The following is a 19,403-nucleotide window of genomic DNA, read 5'->3' as shown; positions in this document are numbered from 1 at the left end:
ACTTTATTGTATTTATCCTAGTGAATCTATAATTAAACAGGTAAACTAGTAGTAGCACATTCCATGTCAAGGAAAGTAAAGTGAACAACAGAGGAAGCAATAGGCTGAGTTCAGATGGGTCAGGTAATGAACGAGACATCAGCGGAGCCATCTGCCCTGACAGCAACAGATCCACGGCAGCAGCCAAGACACCGGCCCATGACGCCCAGTGGGGGAGGGCAGAAACCCCCACCACTGCCCGGGCTTTTTGGCAGATAAATGAAAGAAAAGACGGTTTTTTACAGGTTTGATCTGAACAGGTTTAAGGTTTAAAAGTAGAGTGTCTGGATTGTTGTCTCTGCTCCCTGGTTCCTAATAACGGGTCACATTCCTGCTTTTAACCCAACAGTATCACAGTTTAAGCCCATCTAAATGTTTATGAGCATCTCTGCTGATGCTCAAGAGCAGAACTGGGTTATTTATATTAATTCTGTGAAAACACACAACACTGCAGTCTGTGGAAAAACATTACAGCATTTAAGTAGGTGGACTTTTCCACAATATACATTCAAGATGGAGGTCTGATAACTCCAATAATGAATTAAACACATTTCTTTATTTCTGTATAAATATTGTTTAGAATACTCTGTATGCTCCCTAAGAGTCCATTCTGTTTAGGAAAGAAAATCATACATTTCTTTAGTAGAAATCTACAGAGTGATGCACAGATCTGCATCAATAAATTATATACATTATTGTGATGATCAATAAAGTAAAGAAAAAATGATACCAGTTGGGATATAATTGTTTTTACAAAATCTGGGGCAGCTGAGACTTTGTCCCATAGTCATAAAATAAATGATGTTTGTATGAAACTCACTCCAGTAGCTCAGAGTACACGTCTGATCTATAAAATTGGAATTGCCTGGACAGAGAATGGAAAGAGTCAAGAACTCTAAAAGTGTTCAGTCAACACATTAAATCACGTGTGTTGAGTGGATATGACAACGGACAATTGATGTGGACATAATAATTAACGGGACTGAAAGAACTGGTGAGGGACTGCACAAATATAAATTGATATTTAAGTTTAAAAAGGGGGCAGAAATAATAAGATTTTTCTTCTATCTGCTCCCTTTCATTCAAATATATATTGTGTTTTTATGAATATTGTTTTGTATCTGTTGTGTTATTTTTTTATTGAATGAAATAAAGATAATTAAAAAAAATGCTCTTGACAGCAGGGCTCTTGCTAAATTTGTTCAAGGGTAAGAGTTTTATGCAGCAGACACACAGAGCCAGACGCTCTTTTAAAATTAAGTTAAAGTATTATTGCATCTTAATTTGTTAATATTTAAAAAGGCTTTGTTTTCCATTGGAACGGTTTTGATTGTAGTTATAATGTGTTTGTGGAACGTAAACGATTATTGATATTTGGGACATGAATTTTGCTGCTAAACTTAAAAGTCCCCCAATTGGGGGATGTTTGGGTCCGAAGGGTTGAGGGGCCGGGTGGAAAGGTCTCGTGGGCGAGATTCGGTGCTATACAAATACAGGCCATTGACCATTCTCAGTGTTTTGTTCAATTAAGTGTTCAAAGTACAGTGTGTTAAAGTTTAGCCTATAATGAAAGTATATCGTTAATGTATTAACAAGTACACAAATGGGTGACTGGAAGTTCCACTCAAAATAAACAAACTGATATTTTTAGATTAGAAATGGGTTTTAATTTTGTTAAGTTTAATAAAAATGTGAGAGAAAGTGTAAAAAAAAAACTGATTGTTGACCCCAACTTTCTCAAACTGTTTATTTGTACTGGATGAACTTTAAAAGCAGTTGCATTTTAATGACCTCGCAGTAGTGAAGCACTCCGTTGCTTGACCTTTTCGCTGTCTTTTGTGTTTCAAACTGTGGTATCAACATTTGCCATATGTGTGAGAAAGTTCACAACATTAGGAAATTGCTGCGTACTTGGAACTACTTGGTACTTGGAATAAGAAATAAGCACAATAAAATAGTATCATAGAGAAACAGTAATTAGAGAAACTAATGTATACAAGACAGTGTAGGTACTGATCAGTACTGTCAGGTGCAAACACAACGCAGGGTCAGGTGACTGAAACAAGGCAACTGGCGTGAGCAGTCTTGGGAAAAAAATGGATGAATCTAAACTTTCTGCTTTTAAATCAAGACAAGACTTAAGTTCTCATCTTCGGACCAAACCTCAGAAAAGGAAACTTCTTAGTCATCACCTGATCTGAACGTCATTAAATTAGCCTCTGAGAACAAAGCCATGGTTTTATCTTCGACCAGGACATGTCATCCAAATCCCACGTTAAACAGGTTTGTAGGATTTCCTTTTCCCACCTTCAGAATATTTTTAAGATTAGAAGCATCCTTTCCAGGAGTGAAGCTGAAAAACTAGTTCATGCATTTATTACATCAAGACTGGATTACTGTAATTCATTATTCTCAGGAAGTCCACAGAATGTAGTTAAAAGTCTTCAGCTTGTCCAAAATGCTGCATCTAGAGTTCTGATGAGAATTAAAAAGAGAGATCATATCTCTCCTGTCTTATCTTCCCTACATTGGCTGCCTGTTAAATTCAGAATAGATTCTCACATATAAAATAATCAAGCTCCATCATACATCAGTGATTGTCCCATATGTTCCTAACCGAGCACTTTGCTCTCAGACTGTAGGCCTAGTGGCTAATTGGGAGGTTTCTGGACAACTCCCGGTGGGCCGGTCTGAGGTTTGGGCCACAGGGGCCGGTGTTGTCTTTTGTTTGTTTGTTTTGGACCTGTGTTCAGTCACCACGCCACTGGGTTGATCCCCTAGACCGCCTACCTATGCTGAAAGGGCCTCATTTCAGGTACAAAAACAAAATGTAATGTTTTATGATTGGTCATTTTTTTTCTTTTCTTTGGTAACACGTTAGGGAACACAAATTAACCATTAATTAGCTGCCAATTAATATGCACATTAGTGGACTACTAAGTCTGAACAACTCATTATTAAGCACTTATTAACAGCTTATTACTAATGTTGTAATCCTAACATTAACAGGCCATGAAGTAATTCAAGGGGAACATATTCTTGCCTTTCAGTGATTAATTAATACTAAACTACTAGTAATTAGGTATTAACAAAATCTGACTTTAGAATGGGGAACACATTATTGCTTACAATTGGTTAATTGATTGTTGTTTAGCCTCTATTAACATGTGGGGTTTGGTGTTTATTTACATAATACCAGATCATAATATTTTTGGTTATTAATGCAGAATAACTATTCCCCTTGAATTACTTCTTTAAAAACCACATATTGATTTGAGCTAATTAGCATGTGTGTTAATCAGCAACAAACCATTATGAATGGCTTATTTTGATAAAACTCTTAATTTACGGCCTGTTAATGTTAGAATTACAGCATTAGTAGTAAGCTGTTAATAAGTGCTTAATAATGAGTTGTTCAGACTTAGTAGTCCACCAATATGCATATTAGTTGGCAGCTAATTAATGGTTAATTTGTCTTCCCTAAACTAAAGTGTTAGCTTTTCTTTTAGTGCCGGCATTCAGTCACGGCACTGGCTTTGATCACATACGCTGCTACTGCGCTGTACCCAGGCCGCCTCTGCCTTTTTTTTTCTGCTGGCACTCCCAGTCGTAACACTTAAGGTGACTCAGGGTGGGAGAAGCTAGGACCCAAAAGAGAAAAACTGTAGAAACAGACGCCACTAAATGTGCAAAAACTGTCATTTTTCACTAAAACGGGCTGTTTGCGTTCATAATCCAGAAGTCAGAAGCAAGATCCAGCACTAAGCATCAGCAGATAGGATTACTCACTCACTGAGTGAATATTATAAGAATGAATATGAGAGTATGGTGAAGACCTGCTCCATGTTAAAGTGGTCCAGATGCTGGCTCTGTCCAGTTTGGTCTGAACCTCACGGTAAATCCAGAAGAGAAAAGTCTTGCATTTAATTTTTCAGATCCCTGCATATACCCTGAATATGTCAGAATTCATGAGCTTTTCAGTTTTTCCTGGTTATTTGATGTAATTCATTGAAATAAACCCTATTTGGATGTGCTCTAAATTAAAGTTCTGATGGTAATTTATGTCATACCTGTAATTTATGTTTACTTCTACAAAATAAACTCATGTAAACAGATAATTTTTTTATGTTCTTACTTGATTCTCCTTTATAGCCAATCCATCCATCCATCCATCCATCCATCCCATTATTAAAGACACAAAATGGTCCATAGCAGATAATAAAAAATAAAACAACTTAAGTGGATTAATTAAAAGTAAATGCACGCTGTTACAGACACACATAAAGGTTAAGATGCCAAAATTCCACATATTGGAATAAAACATAACAGAACTCTACGTGAAGGTTTGTCAGAGACAGGAGGATGCTGTTACTCCACTAACCTACACAAACAACTGTACATGAGATGCCGTCGTACTGCAGGGCTTGTAGGTACACCCACATCAACATTGTGCTCACACTGCTCCATCTTGGCATTCTAAGCATCATCCTCAGCCCGTCATTGTAAGCAACAGTAAGTTTCCTCGTGCTGCTTTTCTTATCGCGCCTCCATAGACGGGCAGTGTACGTTGGGGTACAACATGCTTTAAGCAGTTCAGTTTTAACAGGTACAGAACACATTTCAAACGTATGCATCAGAGTGTTCACCTGTGCATACAGTAGGCAGCACTGCCTGTAGATGTTCACATCATCTGTCAGGTCATTAGGTGTATGGCGTTCTTCAAGAACGCCCGATTCAGAGAAGTCTGGAAACACCAGCTTACTGTCTTATTTTCTCACAATTAAAAGGTTGCTCTTTCTGGCATTCAAGTTGGTGTCAAACTCTGACCCATACTCAGAGCAGACCTTCAATAGCTGCTGAAAGCCATCACTGGATGAACAGAGGATCACCAAATCATCTGCATACATTAAGGTAGGGCTGCACAATATATCGTAAATATATCGTTATCGCAATATCAGGCTGCACAATAAGTATATCGCAAAGAACGGATAAATATCGCAATGAACGGTCAGCTCAAATGTTTGCTACACAATTTATTCTGTCAGTCAAACGGAAGTATGATGTATTTTTAACACACCAAATAGAGCTCTTCACCCATTTGGCCAATCGGGTGGGTTCTCATAGGTCAGATGCCCGCCCCCGAGGCAGACGGCACTTAATTTTGATGGTTAGCAAACACCTGATTTAGCTTTGCTCTGCTCTTTCTACTGATTCTGCTTTTCCCGGGATCCACAGATTTAATTTTCTTTTCCCCTTTCCTCACATATTTTGCTTTTCTCATTTGTATGATTTTTTTATTTCTTTGTTTTTGATTATTTTTATTCCTGAGTTAAGTTTTTATTTATCACAGCTAATATCGTCATCGCAATATTAATCACTGTTATCGAATATCGCAGGTTTTCCTAACATCGTGCAGCCCTACATTAAGGGGTTTAATATTGTCTTACCAACCACACATCCAGTTCAACAGTCACTAAGCTGCTTTGGCAGATCATCCATATAAACATTAAAAAGAAGAGGAGACCGAATACTTTGTCTAACTCCATTACAAACCTTAAAAGGAGAGGACACACAAGTACCCCCTACATAGCATACCATACGTAGGCTGATGTACCAATGGGTTAGTCTTAATTAGGAACTTAGAAAACAACTTTTCACGGTTTAAACGATCAAAAGCCTTTGATGCGTCAATAAATCCCATAAAAAAGTGGAATTATGCTTGTTACAAAAATCTGAAATCTCTTTCAAAGCAAAAATGCACATGTCTCTACCATGTTTTGATTTAAAACCAAACTGGTTTCAAATGGTTAAAATGGTTCTCTCCATAACCTTAGATAAAATACTGTCCAGAGCTATAGGTCGATGGTTATCTCTGCTACTACAGGGTATCCGCGGGTCCTTAAAAAGTCTTAAATTTGCTTTTCCAAATTTAAGGCCTTAAAAATCCTTAAAAATGACAAATAATCCATAAATACAGTTTCCAAAGGTCTTAAATTACCAAAGACCCAATAAACAAGATTATTTTATTTCAATTTTCATGAATTTCTAGTTAGTGTTCAGCATTTTTTGTGTACGATGTTGGCCTAAGTGGAACCGTACACATTCAGTTGGTTGTGAAAGGGGGCTTTTTTAGATGAGCACATTAGCTGGTTAAGCTAGTGGGAGATTGCGCCATGGGGACGTGCAACTTTTATGGTAACTGGATGGCTAATCCCACATTCGCAATAGCTGGAAATTATAGTTTAAATTTAATTTTAAAAAGTAGCTTAAATTTGGTCAAATTGGCCTTAAAAAAGGTCTTAAAAAGTCTTAAATTTGGCTCCCTTAAACCTGCAGATACCCTGTACTAATTTTGCCAGCTTTATCTTTCAGGATGGGCACCAGTATAACAGATAAAATGGAGTCAGGTAAATTGCCATGAGTCAAGAACCCCGTAAAACAGATGGCAAGCAGAGGAAAGAGCTTCCTACTGGCATGTTTTAGGTGTTCTGCACAAATATCATCCCTACCACATGCCTTATTGTCCATTAAGCCCATAACTGCATCATAGACCTCCTGTGGAGAGACCCTCACATCTTCCATAGTATCAATATTACCCACCACAGGGGGGTCACTCTTAACGCAGTTAAAAGCTCCCAATACTGACTCAGCCACATCTGGGCAATATTCTCTGAGCCACTTATACCATCAATGTTTGCTGTCAGTGGTGTTTAGAAGCTCTCATTCTTTTCACTTCCTTCCAGAAATCATTCATACAGGTGATTTCTTTAAAATTTATATTTTTGTTTAGTTTCACCGGGTTCCTTGAGAACACTGATTAGCACATTTACATTAGATTTGGGATTTTTAGAACTTTTATAACTGTTACGTTCCACACTATTGTGTGGCCGCAAATGTGCTGTTTCTCTTTTTTTTATTATTGTGTTTGTTTAACCCTTTGATGCATGAATTATGAAATCTTCAACCATGATTTTTATAACTTTTTTTTATTCATCTTTAGGTGTGAATGAAACAAATTTCATATTTACATATTTTTTGTAACAATTAATTTACACATAATTTATTACATGTCCATCTCAGTGGACAGCGTGCATTCTGAACATGAATTATGTCGGCTTGAATTACTGAAGTCCAAATGGAGCGGCTCAAATGCAATAAAGTCTTCAACAACTGTGCTTAATAGCAAAAATAAATAAATAACAATTTGAGTACCTGTCCACTGTAGTGACCATTATGCATCGAAGGGTTAAAATGGCGCATTTAAGTTCTAACCAGTTAAGGACACACCGGTTCAAGACATCGCTGGAGGGTGGCGTCCCCGTTGCTGTGGAGACGTGCCGGGATTCCCTCGCTGCGGACGTTCTCTCCGATGACGTCATTGGGAAGTCCCCGCTCCGAATTGCTGCAGCCACACCTGCAGCTCATCTTGGACTGAGTGTGTTTGTTCCCGTGAGGGGATAAAAGGAACGCTGGATACACGCCCGAGGAGCTACTCCTAACCCATGAGTAGTCTCCATTTCTGCTCCGTTCTGGACACCCTGACTTTGTAGAATACGGTTGCGATTACGTGCGCGTGGTAAGAGGAAAGCCTCTGCATGGTATTCTACTTAAGCCTGAGTCAGTGGCTCCTAGTATCTAGTGCCAATCGCTTCATACTGGTATCTTTGCCTTGACAGAAAACTAATAATGCACTGTTCTTTTAAGGCTTGTTTTGTTTGGCTGCAGAGAGCCTTTTTGCTTATAGAAGCTCTTAGAAACCCGTACCAGCTTAAGTAAATATTTCATTTGAAATGCTACCAGAGATCTGTTGATTATAGTTTGTTTTACAGCTTTTAATTAAAAGCTGTGATTTTTCTTTAGTACCTTTTTATTTGACTAAGGAGTTTTCTTTGTTGGGCTGTGTCTAGTGGCATTTGTCAGAACCTCCAGCCCCAAGAACAAGTGTAAGCTGTGTAACAAAAATAATGTGTGTTTTAATTAAATAAGGAAAATATTTTTATACCCAGGTTTCTTTCTCATCTGTTCATATCTTTTCTCTGTCCTCTTAGCTTCTTAAAGTAAGGGGTAAAGCATAAGTTACAACCTAACAATAACTACAAGTTTTTTTTAAATAAGGTTTAGTTTAGATTTGCAACTGAAGCATATCCTAATTTTTGCACAATTATCGAGGTTTGTAAAAGTCAGATTTAGAAAATGAATGTAGAAAATAAGGTTATGAGGAGGAGTTTATGTAGGTCAGAGGACTGTCTTTGGATTTCATAGTAACATGATTGTATTTGTGTGTTTTCAGACTCTATCTCCTCTACAATCATTGGGCTTTCAAGGTTCTCCTTTACTTCTTTATCATGGTCAACCTGTCTCTGGCCATCTTTGAGGAACCAGCCGTCTTCCTTCTTCCTCTCTGGGTATGATCGTTGATCAGATTATACATTTACTGTCGTTGCAGGGAAATTAAAAGTTGATCTTGGGTCTTTTTCTTGACCAGTTTTATTTTTTATGGATAACTAAACCGTATGAGCCAAAAGTGCTCAGAATTAGGGATGCAACGATACCACTTTTTTCCAAACCGATACGATACCGATACTTGGATCTGAGTACTCGCCGATACAGATTACCGATGCAGATACTTCTACCACACAAAAAAATGCAATGAATTGGAATACAGGTTTTATTTTCTTCTGTTTTCAATAGGAAAATACTGTGAGGTAAATAAAAAGTAATATAAGTGATCCCAAAACTAAAATATTAGGTGAACAGAAATGACAAGTTACAGTGAAGTCACTTTCAAGCATCTGCATTGGTATCAGTTACTGGTATCTGTTAACTTTTACCGATACCGATACTGGTATCAGTATCTGTATCGGCACCGATACCAGTATTGTATCGGTGCATCCCTACTCAGAATATTAACAGATAGTTGCCATCATGGTGGCAGAGTACATAGTCAGTTTTAAAGATGGAGTTCAATAGAATTGAACATCCAAAAGAGTCTAGTAATAATGCAGGGCGGACACTGCGACTTTTGCACTTGTAGCATTCAGCTTCAACTCAAACTGTACGACTTCCCCGCAGAGCAAACCTCACGAATCATGTGCAACCTGACTGCTCACACTGTACGTGTGGTAGCAACACGTCAGACCTACATATATGCTAAAACATAGCAGTTTTTACACGACACACCGGACTTTTTTTGTGTCGTTAATAATGTCTGTTGTCCTTTGGGAGTGGGATGTGTGGGGGTCGGATTAGAAGAACGTAAGAAAGTAAATGAATGTTTTGTGATAAGTTTCATTTGACATAAACACGCTTTCTTGGCAATCTTTGCCATTGCGCGTAAAAAAGTGTAGGAAAAAAACAAATGACTTGTGTTAATAGGGAAATAGCTGGCAAGCTGTGTTGATGCATGTTTGCGCATGCACCGTGAGCGGTTCTGGTATTTTTTGGGTCGCAACCACTTGCAGCGCTGCTTCAACAGTGCGATGCACTTATGAGTAATGAGCAAAATATCAAACAATCCAGAAATCTGTGCGAGCTCGCAACTGCTGATCAGTAGCAGGTCACGTGGTCTTATGCCCGGATCACACGGTGCGATTTTTGGCCGTCGCACAGGATTGTTCATGTCACACTGTGAGAACTCCAGAAAGGTGTCACACTGTAGGGTGCAAGATTTCAGTGTGGCAGACTGTACAACATCTCTCGTGTGTGTATATACATAATATTCTATTTGATGAAGTTTTGAGTTAATTGAGACTGGTCTGCTAAAAAAATTAAAATAAAACTAAATGATAAAAGGCTCAATAATATGTATTAGATTTGTGTTGTCTAGTTCCCTATTTCCCATCAAATGACGACACCCGTTGAACTGAAGCTAATGTAGCTACAAGCTAACCCAAAGCTAACGCGGAGGTGGGAGCTAAGCTAACAGAGGTAGCTACATAGCTACAACCGGAGTTAACTGTGCACAACCGGAGCTTCTGAGTCAGAGATACGCCGGGCTGACCGCTGGGTAAAACCGGGTGGAACGCAGAGGTCTACCGAGAGCTCCACAAGCCGGCAGCTGCGCAGCAGACAAGCGCCGCTGCGATCAGAGATGCGCCGAGCTGCCGCTGAGGGGAGGGGACCATACCGATAATCAGAACCCAGCTCCACCAACATGTTGTATTTCAACCCATTTTACCCTATTGCATTTAAATTTCATGGTTAAACAGTACGTGTTAAAAGCTAAGCTCAGCTAGTGCAAGAGCGGCAGTGACCTAAAATACATAAATATAATTTTACTTACCGAAAAAAAATGAAGTGGAGACTCCTTGGACGCTCTATTAGTGCAATTAATACCACAGCAAGTCATTTTGTCCAACAAATGCACAAATAATATCCAAAAAAGAACGCGCAAACGCTACAACTAATGGTCTAAGTTGAGAGACTGAAAATGGCGGAACAGTTTTCAGGCGAGGCCGAGGCTCAGGCTGAGGCATTTCCTCGGAGCTAGCTCTGTGGTCACGTGGGTCTGATGCTCATACATTATTCAGAATTTTAGGCTTTTAATACACTTAAACAGAAGAGTGACAAAAAAAATCACCCCCCTCAGAGTTGTCATGAGTATAAACTAGCTCTATTAAACCTAAAACATGTTCTGGTACCAGGCTGTAAACATGTTTATTTCTGCTGTGAAATTGGTATTTTTAACATGGGAGTCAATGAGGATTTGCTCGCTTCTGACACCAGCCCCCTAGTGGATGAGGGTGGAACTGCAATTTTGTCACTTCCTGTTTTGCTTCATATCCAGACCCGAATTATGGGGGCTTGGTCGAGAGAAACGACTACCTCTAGTGTAGTGGTCATGTGTTGAGAAAGAATCACATTTAAAAGCATACAAACAAAAAAACACTGGCAGTCTTTGACCTTTCTGGTCATCTGAAATAATAGCAGGAAGAACGTTGTCAAGACAAATTGCCAAAATATTAGCTAAAATGGTAACGGCTACGGTAAACGGCTTGTTAAAAAAACTTTAGCACTGCGTTAATTTAATTGTATTAATTTTGTCCAAGATAAACGGAAGTTCGCAGCAGCGCAGGGAACGCCCCGAGACCCTTTTTATACCGACATTGTGTAATCTTTTGTAAAAAGGACACGACTGTGCCATTTTACTGTTGTTGAAGCAGAGTTGAAACTACAACAGCCTCTAGACACAGGCCCTCCAGGCCCAGAATTGAATAGCCCTGATCTATAAGATACAGTTTGTTTTTACTATAAATGCAAGTTAATGAGTTGTTTGTGTCAACGTGTGTTGGTCAGTGTTCTGCTGTGTTGTTTTCAGGCTACAATGCTAGTGGAGCTGCTCTGTCTGATCGTCTTCACCGCCCGACTTGTTCACTATGCAAAGGTGATTCCTCCGGTCAAATTTTGGAAGGACCCCAAAAATATCTGCATCATCGCTGTCCTCACGGTAAGAAGTCTTTTCTGTGCCTGATTTTGGTTCTGGTTGCTGTTAAAGGTTCTCTTATACAGCCTTCATCAAAGGTTTAGATAATAATTTAAACATCACTAAGTCAGCGTCAGGTTTTAGGATTTCAGTTAGCATAAACTCCAGAATTAATTGTATTCTTCCCTTTTTATGACAATGAACTTAAAGCTGTGGTATGTAAGTTTGAATAATTAAATAACTTAAAAAATCCTTAAATTTGACCATCTGACCCTGTTCTATGAGGAAAAAGTAATATTTTATTTTATTTTTCCCCCTCACCTGGCCTCTACAGCTAAATTAATCTTTTCTGCGAAGCCTACCGCGTAGATCTGTCTAAATCTTTCCCACAAGAGGGAGCAGTCAACGAGTACGAGCCTCAGTCACCAGCGTGCACAGTGGTGTTGCACTCCTCAGTTGGCTTGACACAACAAAGGAGCAAAAACTATTGTTAGAGCTTCCTTGGCTGCCTTAATGTCTGATACAAACTGTGAAAGTTTAAAAGTGCTTTTTTTTAAATTCATCATGAGAGGTTCTAGACAGTGGAGTTGGACTTAAATTGGAGAGGCCTTTGAAAGATGAAAGAAGCTTTTTGATCTATGAGGCCTCAAAACTGATGAAGAGTTGGCAAAGCAGATTTTGTCGATGGTCGATGGTTTGACCCAATAGTATTGCTATTTTATCAATCTCAAGTTAAACTAAAGTTCTTGACATAAGTCTAAAGCAGAGGTGCCCAACCTTGGTCCTCAAGATCCAAAAACAAAACTTTAAAGAGCAAATTGCAGGTTAAATTTTTTTTTCTAATTCGTATAAAGTGCTATCCAAAAAATACTATTGGAAATGCGTATTGTGGATATTTTGTTTTTAAAATACACAACAGCAGGGCTTTCTAGTAAAAATTTGCCTTTCTCAGCAAAGCTTCTAAAAAAGCTCTTGTTTCTAAATCTGAACTTCTGACGTAACCAAAGGGAGTTAGAAGCTAGGCGCTGCCTCAGCTCAGTGTGGAGAGTGGGTAGTTTTAGGGTAGAGAGCTCATGTTATCCAGTCAGTGTGTGTGTTCACTAGTGTTGGATTGTGTTCATGTTGATAAAGTGTAGTTTGTGAAGGCTGTACCAACTCCAGCCTGTCCGGACATCGAGTCCACGGGTTTCCATATAAGATAAACAACGCCTCTATATCCGTGCCTGAGGGCGTTTTGTGCAGCTGAAAGGACGGACTTCTGTAGCCCACATCAGTCGGTAGCGGGTCAGGGAGGCCTATGCTGGGCTCCATGGCGGGGTTTAAAAAATTAAATGTGGATTTCTGGAGCTCAGATCACCGTCAGAACCAGGTCAGAACCAACCACCAGAAGAAACACGCGGCTTAGAATCCTTCACTCTTTACTTCCTGGGCATTTCAAAGACGGTCCGAGCACTGAAAAGACACGTCTCCCATGAGACTTCAAGCTGTACCTGGGCACAGTGTGTTTGTTTCTGACCACAACCAAAGTCTGGAAGAAGCCTCTGGGATGAGAGGCTAAATGTCTCCAACATATCCAGAAACGTCCAGCTGATTTCAGCTGAAACTCTCAGGATGATCATGTCCAGGATGACTGAGAACTACACCTCCATGCTGCAGCAGCATTCAGTCACAACAGGAACTTAAATGTAGCTGCTGTCAGTAACAATCTAACAGATTTAAACATTAAAACTCAACAGAAATAGTTCAGAAAGAAATTAAAATGTTCACAACTTTGTGTGTGATTATTATTATTACAATTATTTATTGTGGAAGAAGCTGGTGTGGTCCACCTCAGAGAAGCTGCTCTAGCATGATGACTGATTATTCTACAGGTTAGTGTTCAGCCTGCTGACACACACACACACACACACACACACACACACACACGAGTGTTGGTGAGCGGCTGCGTCTGACTGCTGACACTCCGTGTGTGTTTTTATTTATGCAGTGAGGCAAACTCGCCTCACACCGACCAGAGTTTGTTCTTTAAAGCTTCTATTAAATCCACCGTGTTGACGTATTTTAACAAGATTCCTCTACGCTGCAGGAGTAAAAGTTTAGCAGACGCGTTTGTTTATATATGGGTGGGGGGAGGGGGGACTCGTGCTACGCAAAGACAGCTGGTGTGATCAGCTCTGAAAAGCGTTGATCACAATTTGCAGATCATGTTTATTTTTCACGATGATCGGCCGCGGATTCCTCTTCCGGTCGGCATTCTAGGAATCGCAACTAGGAATCGAAATAAAAAACTTTGAACAATTCCGGTAAAAACTAACAGTTGGAACCGATTCCAATCGATGCTCAATGCCCAACCCTACTTCCCAGACAGCCAATGAGCCCAAAGCTCGGCCCAAAAGGAAGTCAGGCTCATCTATGCAAACAAAAGGCTGAGGTGTAAACGTTAACTCAGGACAGAGAGCGGAGGGGGAAGAGAAACGTGAATTCAGCCAAAACTTTAGTTTCATCTAGTTCTCCTCAATGACATAGTTTTGCGTGCAGTTTTAGGTTTACAGTCAAATTCATTTAATTTTAATTACTTTTTTTTAATTTTACAATTTATTTTTCCAAGTTACAATTTTTTTTTTTTTTTTAATTTTCAGTTTTGGTTTTCAAAATTTCTTTGAATTTGCCATCACATTTTTTGAGTTAACAATGTGTTTTTATTGTCTACGTGGAGCTGAGCCCGTTTTGATAGCCATGCTCGGGTTTGGGGTTACCAGATCACAACTTGCTAAATGCGGGACAGAGACTATTTGTTGTGGGACGTGAAACTCCAATGCAACAAGATAAAGTAAAAATAACCAAACCTTCCATTCTGCCTTGTAGCTCTAACATTACTGTTAAATACACGTAAAATCATTAATATTATCATCAAATACTTCATGTCTATTTCAATTCAACCCTTAGCTTAATTGGTGTGTACTTTACCGTTTAATGATGTTACATTGTGGCAATGATATCATCAGAAGACTGCTTCCACAGTCTCGTCACTTCTGCATGTTACCAGTATCAGCCCGACTGAGCCATTTACATGCAGATGCAGATGGGTTCCTATTGCATTATCTGGGTGCTTCAGCACGATTAGAACCAGTCCGCCTTCAGCAAGACTAATGCATTTACATGCATTTAAAAAAACTGGTGTCTGTCTATTTAGGGCAATAGTTAGCTCTTTTGGTGCTCATATGAATGCAGATGATGAAACTCTGCAGAAGGCTGTTAATCACCCGGTGATTGAAATCAGGGACACATCTTAAACGTGCTGGATATCTGCCCTCCAGGACCAGGATTGAGCACTCCTGCTTCATTAATGGGCCATTCCCATCTGTACCGGGTCGGCCCGGGCCGGGTAGCGTAGGTTGTTTACATATCTGGGTGGCCTGGTATTTTTCCGGGCCAACCAAGGCTCATTCTCAGCCCTCTTCTCGAGGGGGTCTGCTTCAGGCCGACCAGGACCAACACACCCACTGCTGACAGCAAATTCACACCTTCCATTAGAGCAAGCCTCTGATTGGTGGGTAGAATCAGCCCACATGGGCTTAAGGCAAGGATGTGTGTAATCAACCGGGCCAGGCTGGGGCCGACTGGGGCTACCCGGCCCGGGCCGACCCGACCCGATCCGGTACAGATGGAATGGCCCAAAGTTCTCAGTCGAGCGCTGAATTACTGAAATAAATGGATTTTTGCACCATTTTCTTATTTTTCAAGTTGCACCTTTTAAATTAGGACGTGGAAACCCAGTTGTTGTAATACGAATAATTAAAATAAGACATAAAGTAAATAGGAACAGTGCTTCCAGTATTCATCTTTCGTGTGGTTTGGATCTTGATGTGGACGTGTCCAACTACATCTGAACTGTGTTGTGTTCTGGAGACAGTTGATGAGTCCTTCTCTGGAGGACTTCCTTTTTCTTTAATGGTTGCAGTTTGCTGAGTAGAGTTCCTGTCTGTGAGCTGCAGAATAAGAATGTGCTGAGAAGGCTTTCTGCCTGTTACGACAGCGCCTTTAGCCAGAAATATTGCCTGGTCAGCGCCCCCCCCCCCAAATAAAAAACACCCCTTCCTGGTGACTCTGAAGCACCCTCTAAAATGTTGTCATACTCCTGAACAGAAACATTAACCATTTAATTGTCCAGAATACAGTCAAATAATTTCCCATCTCTTGAGTTTTGAGTGAGTGTGTTCAGGACACGAACAGGACATCCTGACCGGTCTTTAGCGACACTATAGACTCCGGTATCCTTAGAACAATATTTAAGCTTTTAGTAAATTCAGCTACATTCGCTTCTCTTTTTTAACACTTTAGATATCTGCATAACACGGTGCGCCTCTAACTGTAGGAAACAAATGTTCCTTTCAAACTGAGCTGTATGCTTTCAATTTGACAATTAAGATTTGACCCAAAAGATTTATTTAGAAGTGCTCTCCGATCAGTCGGCGTTAATTGTTTCTGGGTTGCACCAACCAGCAGGTGTTGTTTCTTAATGTGTATTATTTCTTTTGATTAAGTTGGGTTCGAACTCCTGATTTAGTTCTTAATTTATTGATTTGCTGTTTGAGTTTGAGCCAAGTTTCCAGATTTCAGATCGGTGCTGGAATGCCCGACAGGAGATTTATACTAATTATTCATTATTCAAATGACTTTTATTCTGTCACCTTTATTTTCATCTATATGTATTTATCACTTGAATATACATGGAATAACAATGTTTTAATGGCTGTAAAAAATAAGACTGACCGCTGTGACTGAGTGACAACAATCTTTGCTGCTCTCTGCTGCCTTCAGCTCACTCTGGTTGATATGATCATCTATGGATCGTTGGAAGCTGCGAAGATTTACTGCGTCCGCTGGTCTCGAGTCCTTCGCCCGCTCCTTTTGGTCAACGTCACCGAAGGGCGGCAGGTAAGGACATTTAATTTGTTTAACAACTGACCACAGGAGCGTAATGTGAAAGCTAAAGCTATGAGTGCCCTCTTGTGGCTGCCTGTGGCACATGTTTAAAATTCAATCCTGTCCATGCAAATAAGTGTCATATTGTTCTGACTGAATAATAATGGTAATGATAATTTGATTATTAAGCTTATTTAATGGGACAATGTGTAGTTTTTAACCATCAGTCTCTGGAAACATCCGTCAAAATGTTGTTGAGAATTAATGTAATGATGCCCAGTTGTTGAAAAATATTGGCAGCTTTGTAACAAAACCATAAAATTCAGGTCTAAAATACGTGGGAGCGGGTCTAAGTCTCTGTGCGACGCCATATTAGACGCCATGTTTCCTTCTACGGAGACCCGTGATCAAATGCATTTACTGATTTGTAACAAACACAAAACTTTCGCTATTCATAAATAATGTTGTTTTACACATTTGCCTCTTCACTCATTGCCAGTGATGAAAGGAGGTCTCATGTGCTGTTATTTTGCTGAAGTTTGCACTCCCCAAGGCTTTTTGACCCTAATTGGCAGCGAGACTGAGTCAAACTGAGGGGATGTAGCAAAACGCTTACTAACGGCCACGGCAGTTGTAACCAGATCAATGGTAAGCCTACCATTCATTTTCAGATTTGTGGTTTTGCTTTTAGTCTTCCCTAGGGACGGGTACCTTTGACATTTGAATCGATCCGGTACTAATTCCTGGTACCTAGGAATCGATACCGGTACTTAACGGTACCAATTTTCGATACTTTTGAGTGTTTAATATTTTAATTCTCTTTTATAATTAAATATATATTTTTCTCAATATATAACCCTATTTGATAAATATCACGATAAATAACATTAAACTGTTTGTATTTTAACATCGTCCTTGTAGTTTTATAAGCTGATAATTAAACTGAAGCAAACATCTTTACTGTGAACTAAATTTACTGTGTATCTTCATTCCTTTCGCCGTCCTTTTTCATTTGATTTTTCCTACTGGGAAGTTAGAATTTCCGAGGAGAAAGCGAACGCACCATTAGATGATAACAATGGTAGCAATGGAAGCTAACATATCAAGCTAACGTTATCTTAAACAGTTTAACTGCTGGAGCAGATTAAAACGATGATGCCTCACACTTAGATCGTTGTCACTGGTTTCATCTTCACCCAATCACCCGTCGTTTAGTAAAGTGAAGCCAAACTTTAGAGCGCGTTCATGTTCTTCTAGTCGGAAATTCGGAGTTCCGAGGAGAAAGGGAACGCACCATTAGCGAAACGGAAGCTAACATATCAAGCTAACGTTATCTTAAACATTTTATTTACCTACCGGAGCTGCTCTGTTTACAACTCGCTCGCAGCGACCGATGACATAACGCTCTTGCGCATGCGCAGCTGTCTAGGCAAGTTCTCGTTGTGATGGACGGATACCGAAACGAGGCACCGTTTGAAATGAAGTGAATCGGTGCTCGGTCGGTACTGTGGAATTCGGTCGGTACCTTAAAAAGTACCGAATTCGGTACCCTTCCCCTGTATATAATCATTGTATTCCATAAATGTTTAGGGTTATTAAAAGCCTTGCATGAACAGTTCTTATAAAAATTAGCTTGGCATTCCTTGTCTGTGTCGTACAGAAATTTTAGTTTCCTATATTCAAGCCAGTGGTCGGGAAGATGCCTAAGATTTGCTAATTTCCAGGCTTTATCGTGTCTCTTGTAAAGAGCAATTCATTCTCAGGTGATCCAAGCCAGATGACTGCCCTTAACTTTTACACTGACCCAGGGGGCTCATTTCTTAAGAATCTGCAGAAACACAGAGCGAAAAAAGTTTCAAGCACCATCAACATCTGACATCAGAGACAGTCTACCCCAAGCTAGAAATCTCAGGTCCTGCAAATAGTGATCAGTATTAAAAGTACGCAAGTCACAGGGCTTTATAATCTTCAGAGGGGTGTGCGGACTAGTTATTTTCCAGAATCAATAAATAATTGAATGATCACTGAGACAGTCGGCTAGAGCCCCAGAATCACAAATTGTATTTGGGTGCGTTAATAAAATCCAATCGGAGAGAAACTGGTGGCACCAACCCTAGTTAAGCTTGGTTTATGCTTGACGCATTCACTTTCCGCGCAGTGATGCGGCTCGCGGATGGAACGCGCTTCACAACTCGCAGCGTTTATGGTTCGTGTGGCTCGTCTCTGCGGTGAGCCAATATTCTCCCAAACTGTAGGGGGCAGCATGGAGCTCTACAGCAATCATCCAACACTACACCTTAGTAGAAGTAGAAATCACTGTTTACAACATGGCATTTCAGCATTTTTAACAGCGTCCTCGTCTTTTCCGACAGTGCGAGCTATTTCTCTCCAAGAATTATTAACAACATGTTGATCACGGTGATCTCTGAGAGCTGAATCATACAAATGTCTGTATTTACGAACCTCTGCCGTGCCGGTCCGCCATGTTTTTCCGCGTCCGACCGTCCGCGTGGTTAGAAATTTTCCGAGGTGCGCGTTGCGGAAATCTTGGGCCGTGCGGAGACGCGGTGGAGGGGCGTGGTTGTTAAAGTGACGCAACTTTTCCGCGCGGAGCCGTGCGGACCACACGGACGCGTCAAGCATAAACCAACCTTTAGCTCAGAGATCTCTTCCATCAGACTTGAGCTGTTTAAAGCTTGGTTTATGCTTGATGCATTCACTTTCCGCGCGGTGATGTGGCTCGCGGATGGAACGCGCTTCACAACTCGCAGCGTTTATGGTTCATGCGGCTCGTCTCTGCGGTGAGCCAATATTCTCCCAAACTGTAGGGGGCAGCATGGAGCTCTACGGCATGCATCCAACACTACACCATAGTAGAAGCAGAAATTATTGTTTACAACATGGCATTCCAGCATTTTTAACAGCGTCCTCGTCTTTTCCGACAGTGCGAGCTATTTCTCTCCAAGAATTATTAACAACATGTTGATCACGGTGATCTTTGAGAGCTGAATCATAC

General features: G+C 40.2%; 1 protein-coding gene across 2 annotated transcripts in view; it reads left to right on the top strand.

Annotated features, from left to right (window-relative positions):
• Nucleotides 1-19,403, top strand: part of tpcn3 (two pore segment channel 3) — a 76,103-nt gene that overhangs the window by 7,727 nt on the left and 48,973 nt on the right. The window contains exons 3-5 of one of the 2 annotated variants that reach the window (XM_015954385.3): nucleotides 8,330-8,444; nucleotides 11,357-11,485; nucleotides 16,283-16,399. In XM_015954385.3, coding sequence (XP_015809871.3) covers nucleotides 8,330-8,444; nucleotides 11,357-11,485; nucleotides 16,283-16,399 — 361 coding nt within the window. The remainder of the gene's footprint in view (nucleotides 1-8,329; nucleotides 8,445-11,356; nucleotides 11,486-16,282; nucleotides 16,400-19,403) is intronic. The other variant, XM_054751755.2, reaches the window with a different exon arrangement.

This window comes from Nothobranchius furzeri, chromosome 7, assembly GCF_043380555.1.
Source record: "Nothobranchius furzeri strain GRZ-AD chromosome 7, NfurGRZ-RIMD1, whole genome shotgun sequence".
Lineage (NCBI taxonomy): Eukaryota > Metazoa > Chordata > Actinopteri > Cyprinodontiformes > Nothobranchiidae > Nothobranchius > Nothobranchius furzeri.
Note: the sequence above shows the minus strand (reverse complement) of the source record. Positions and strands in the feature narration are given on the sequence as shown.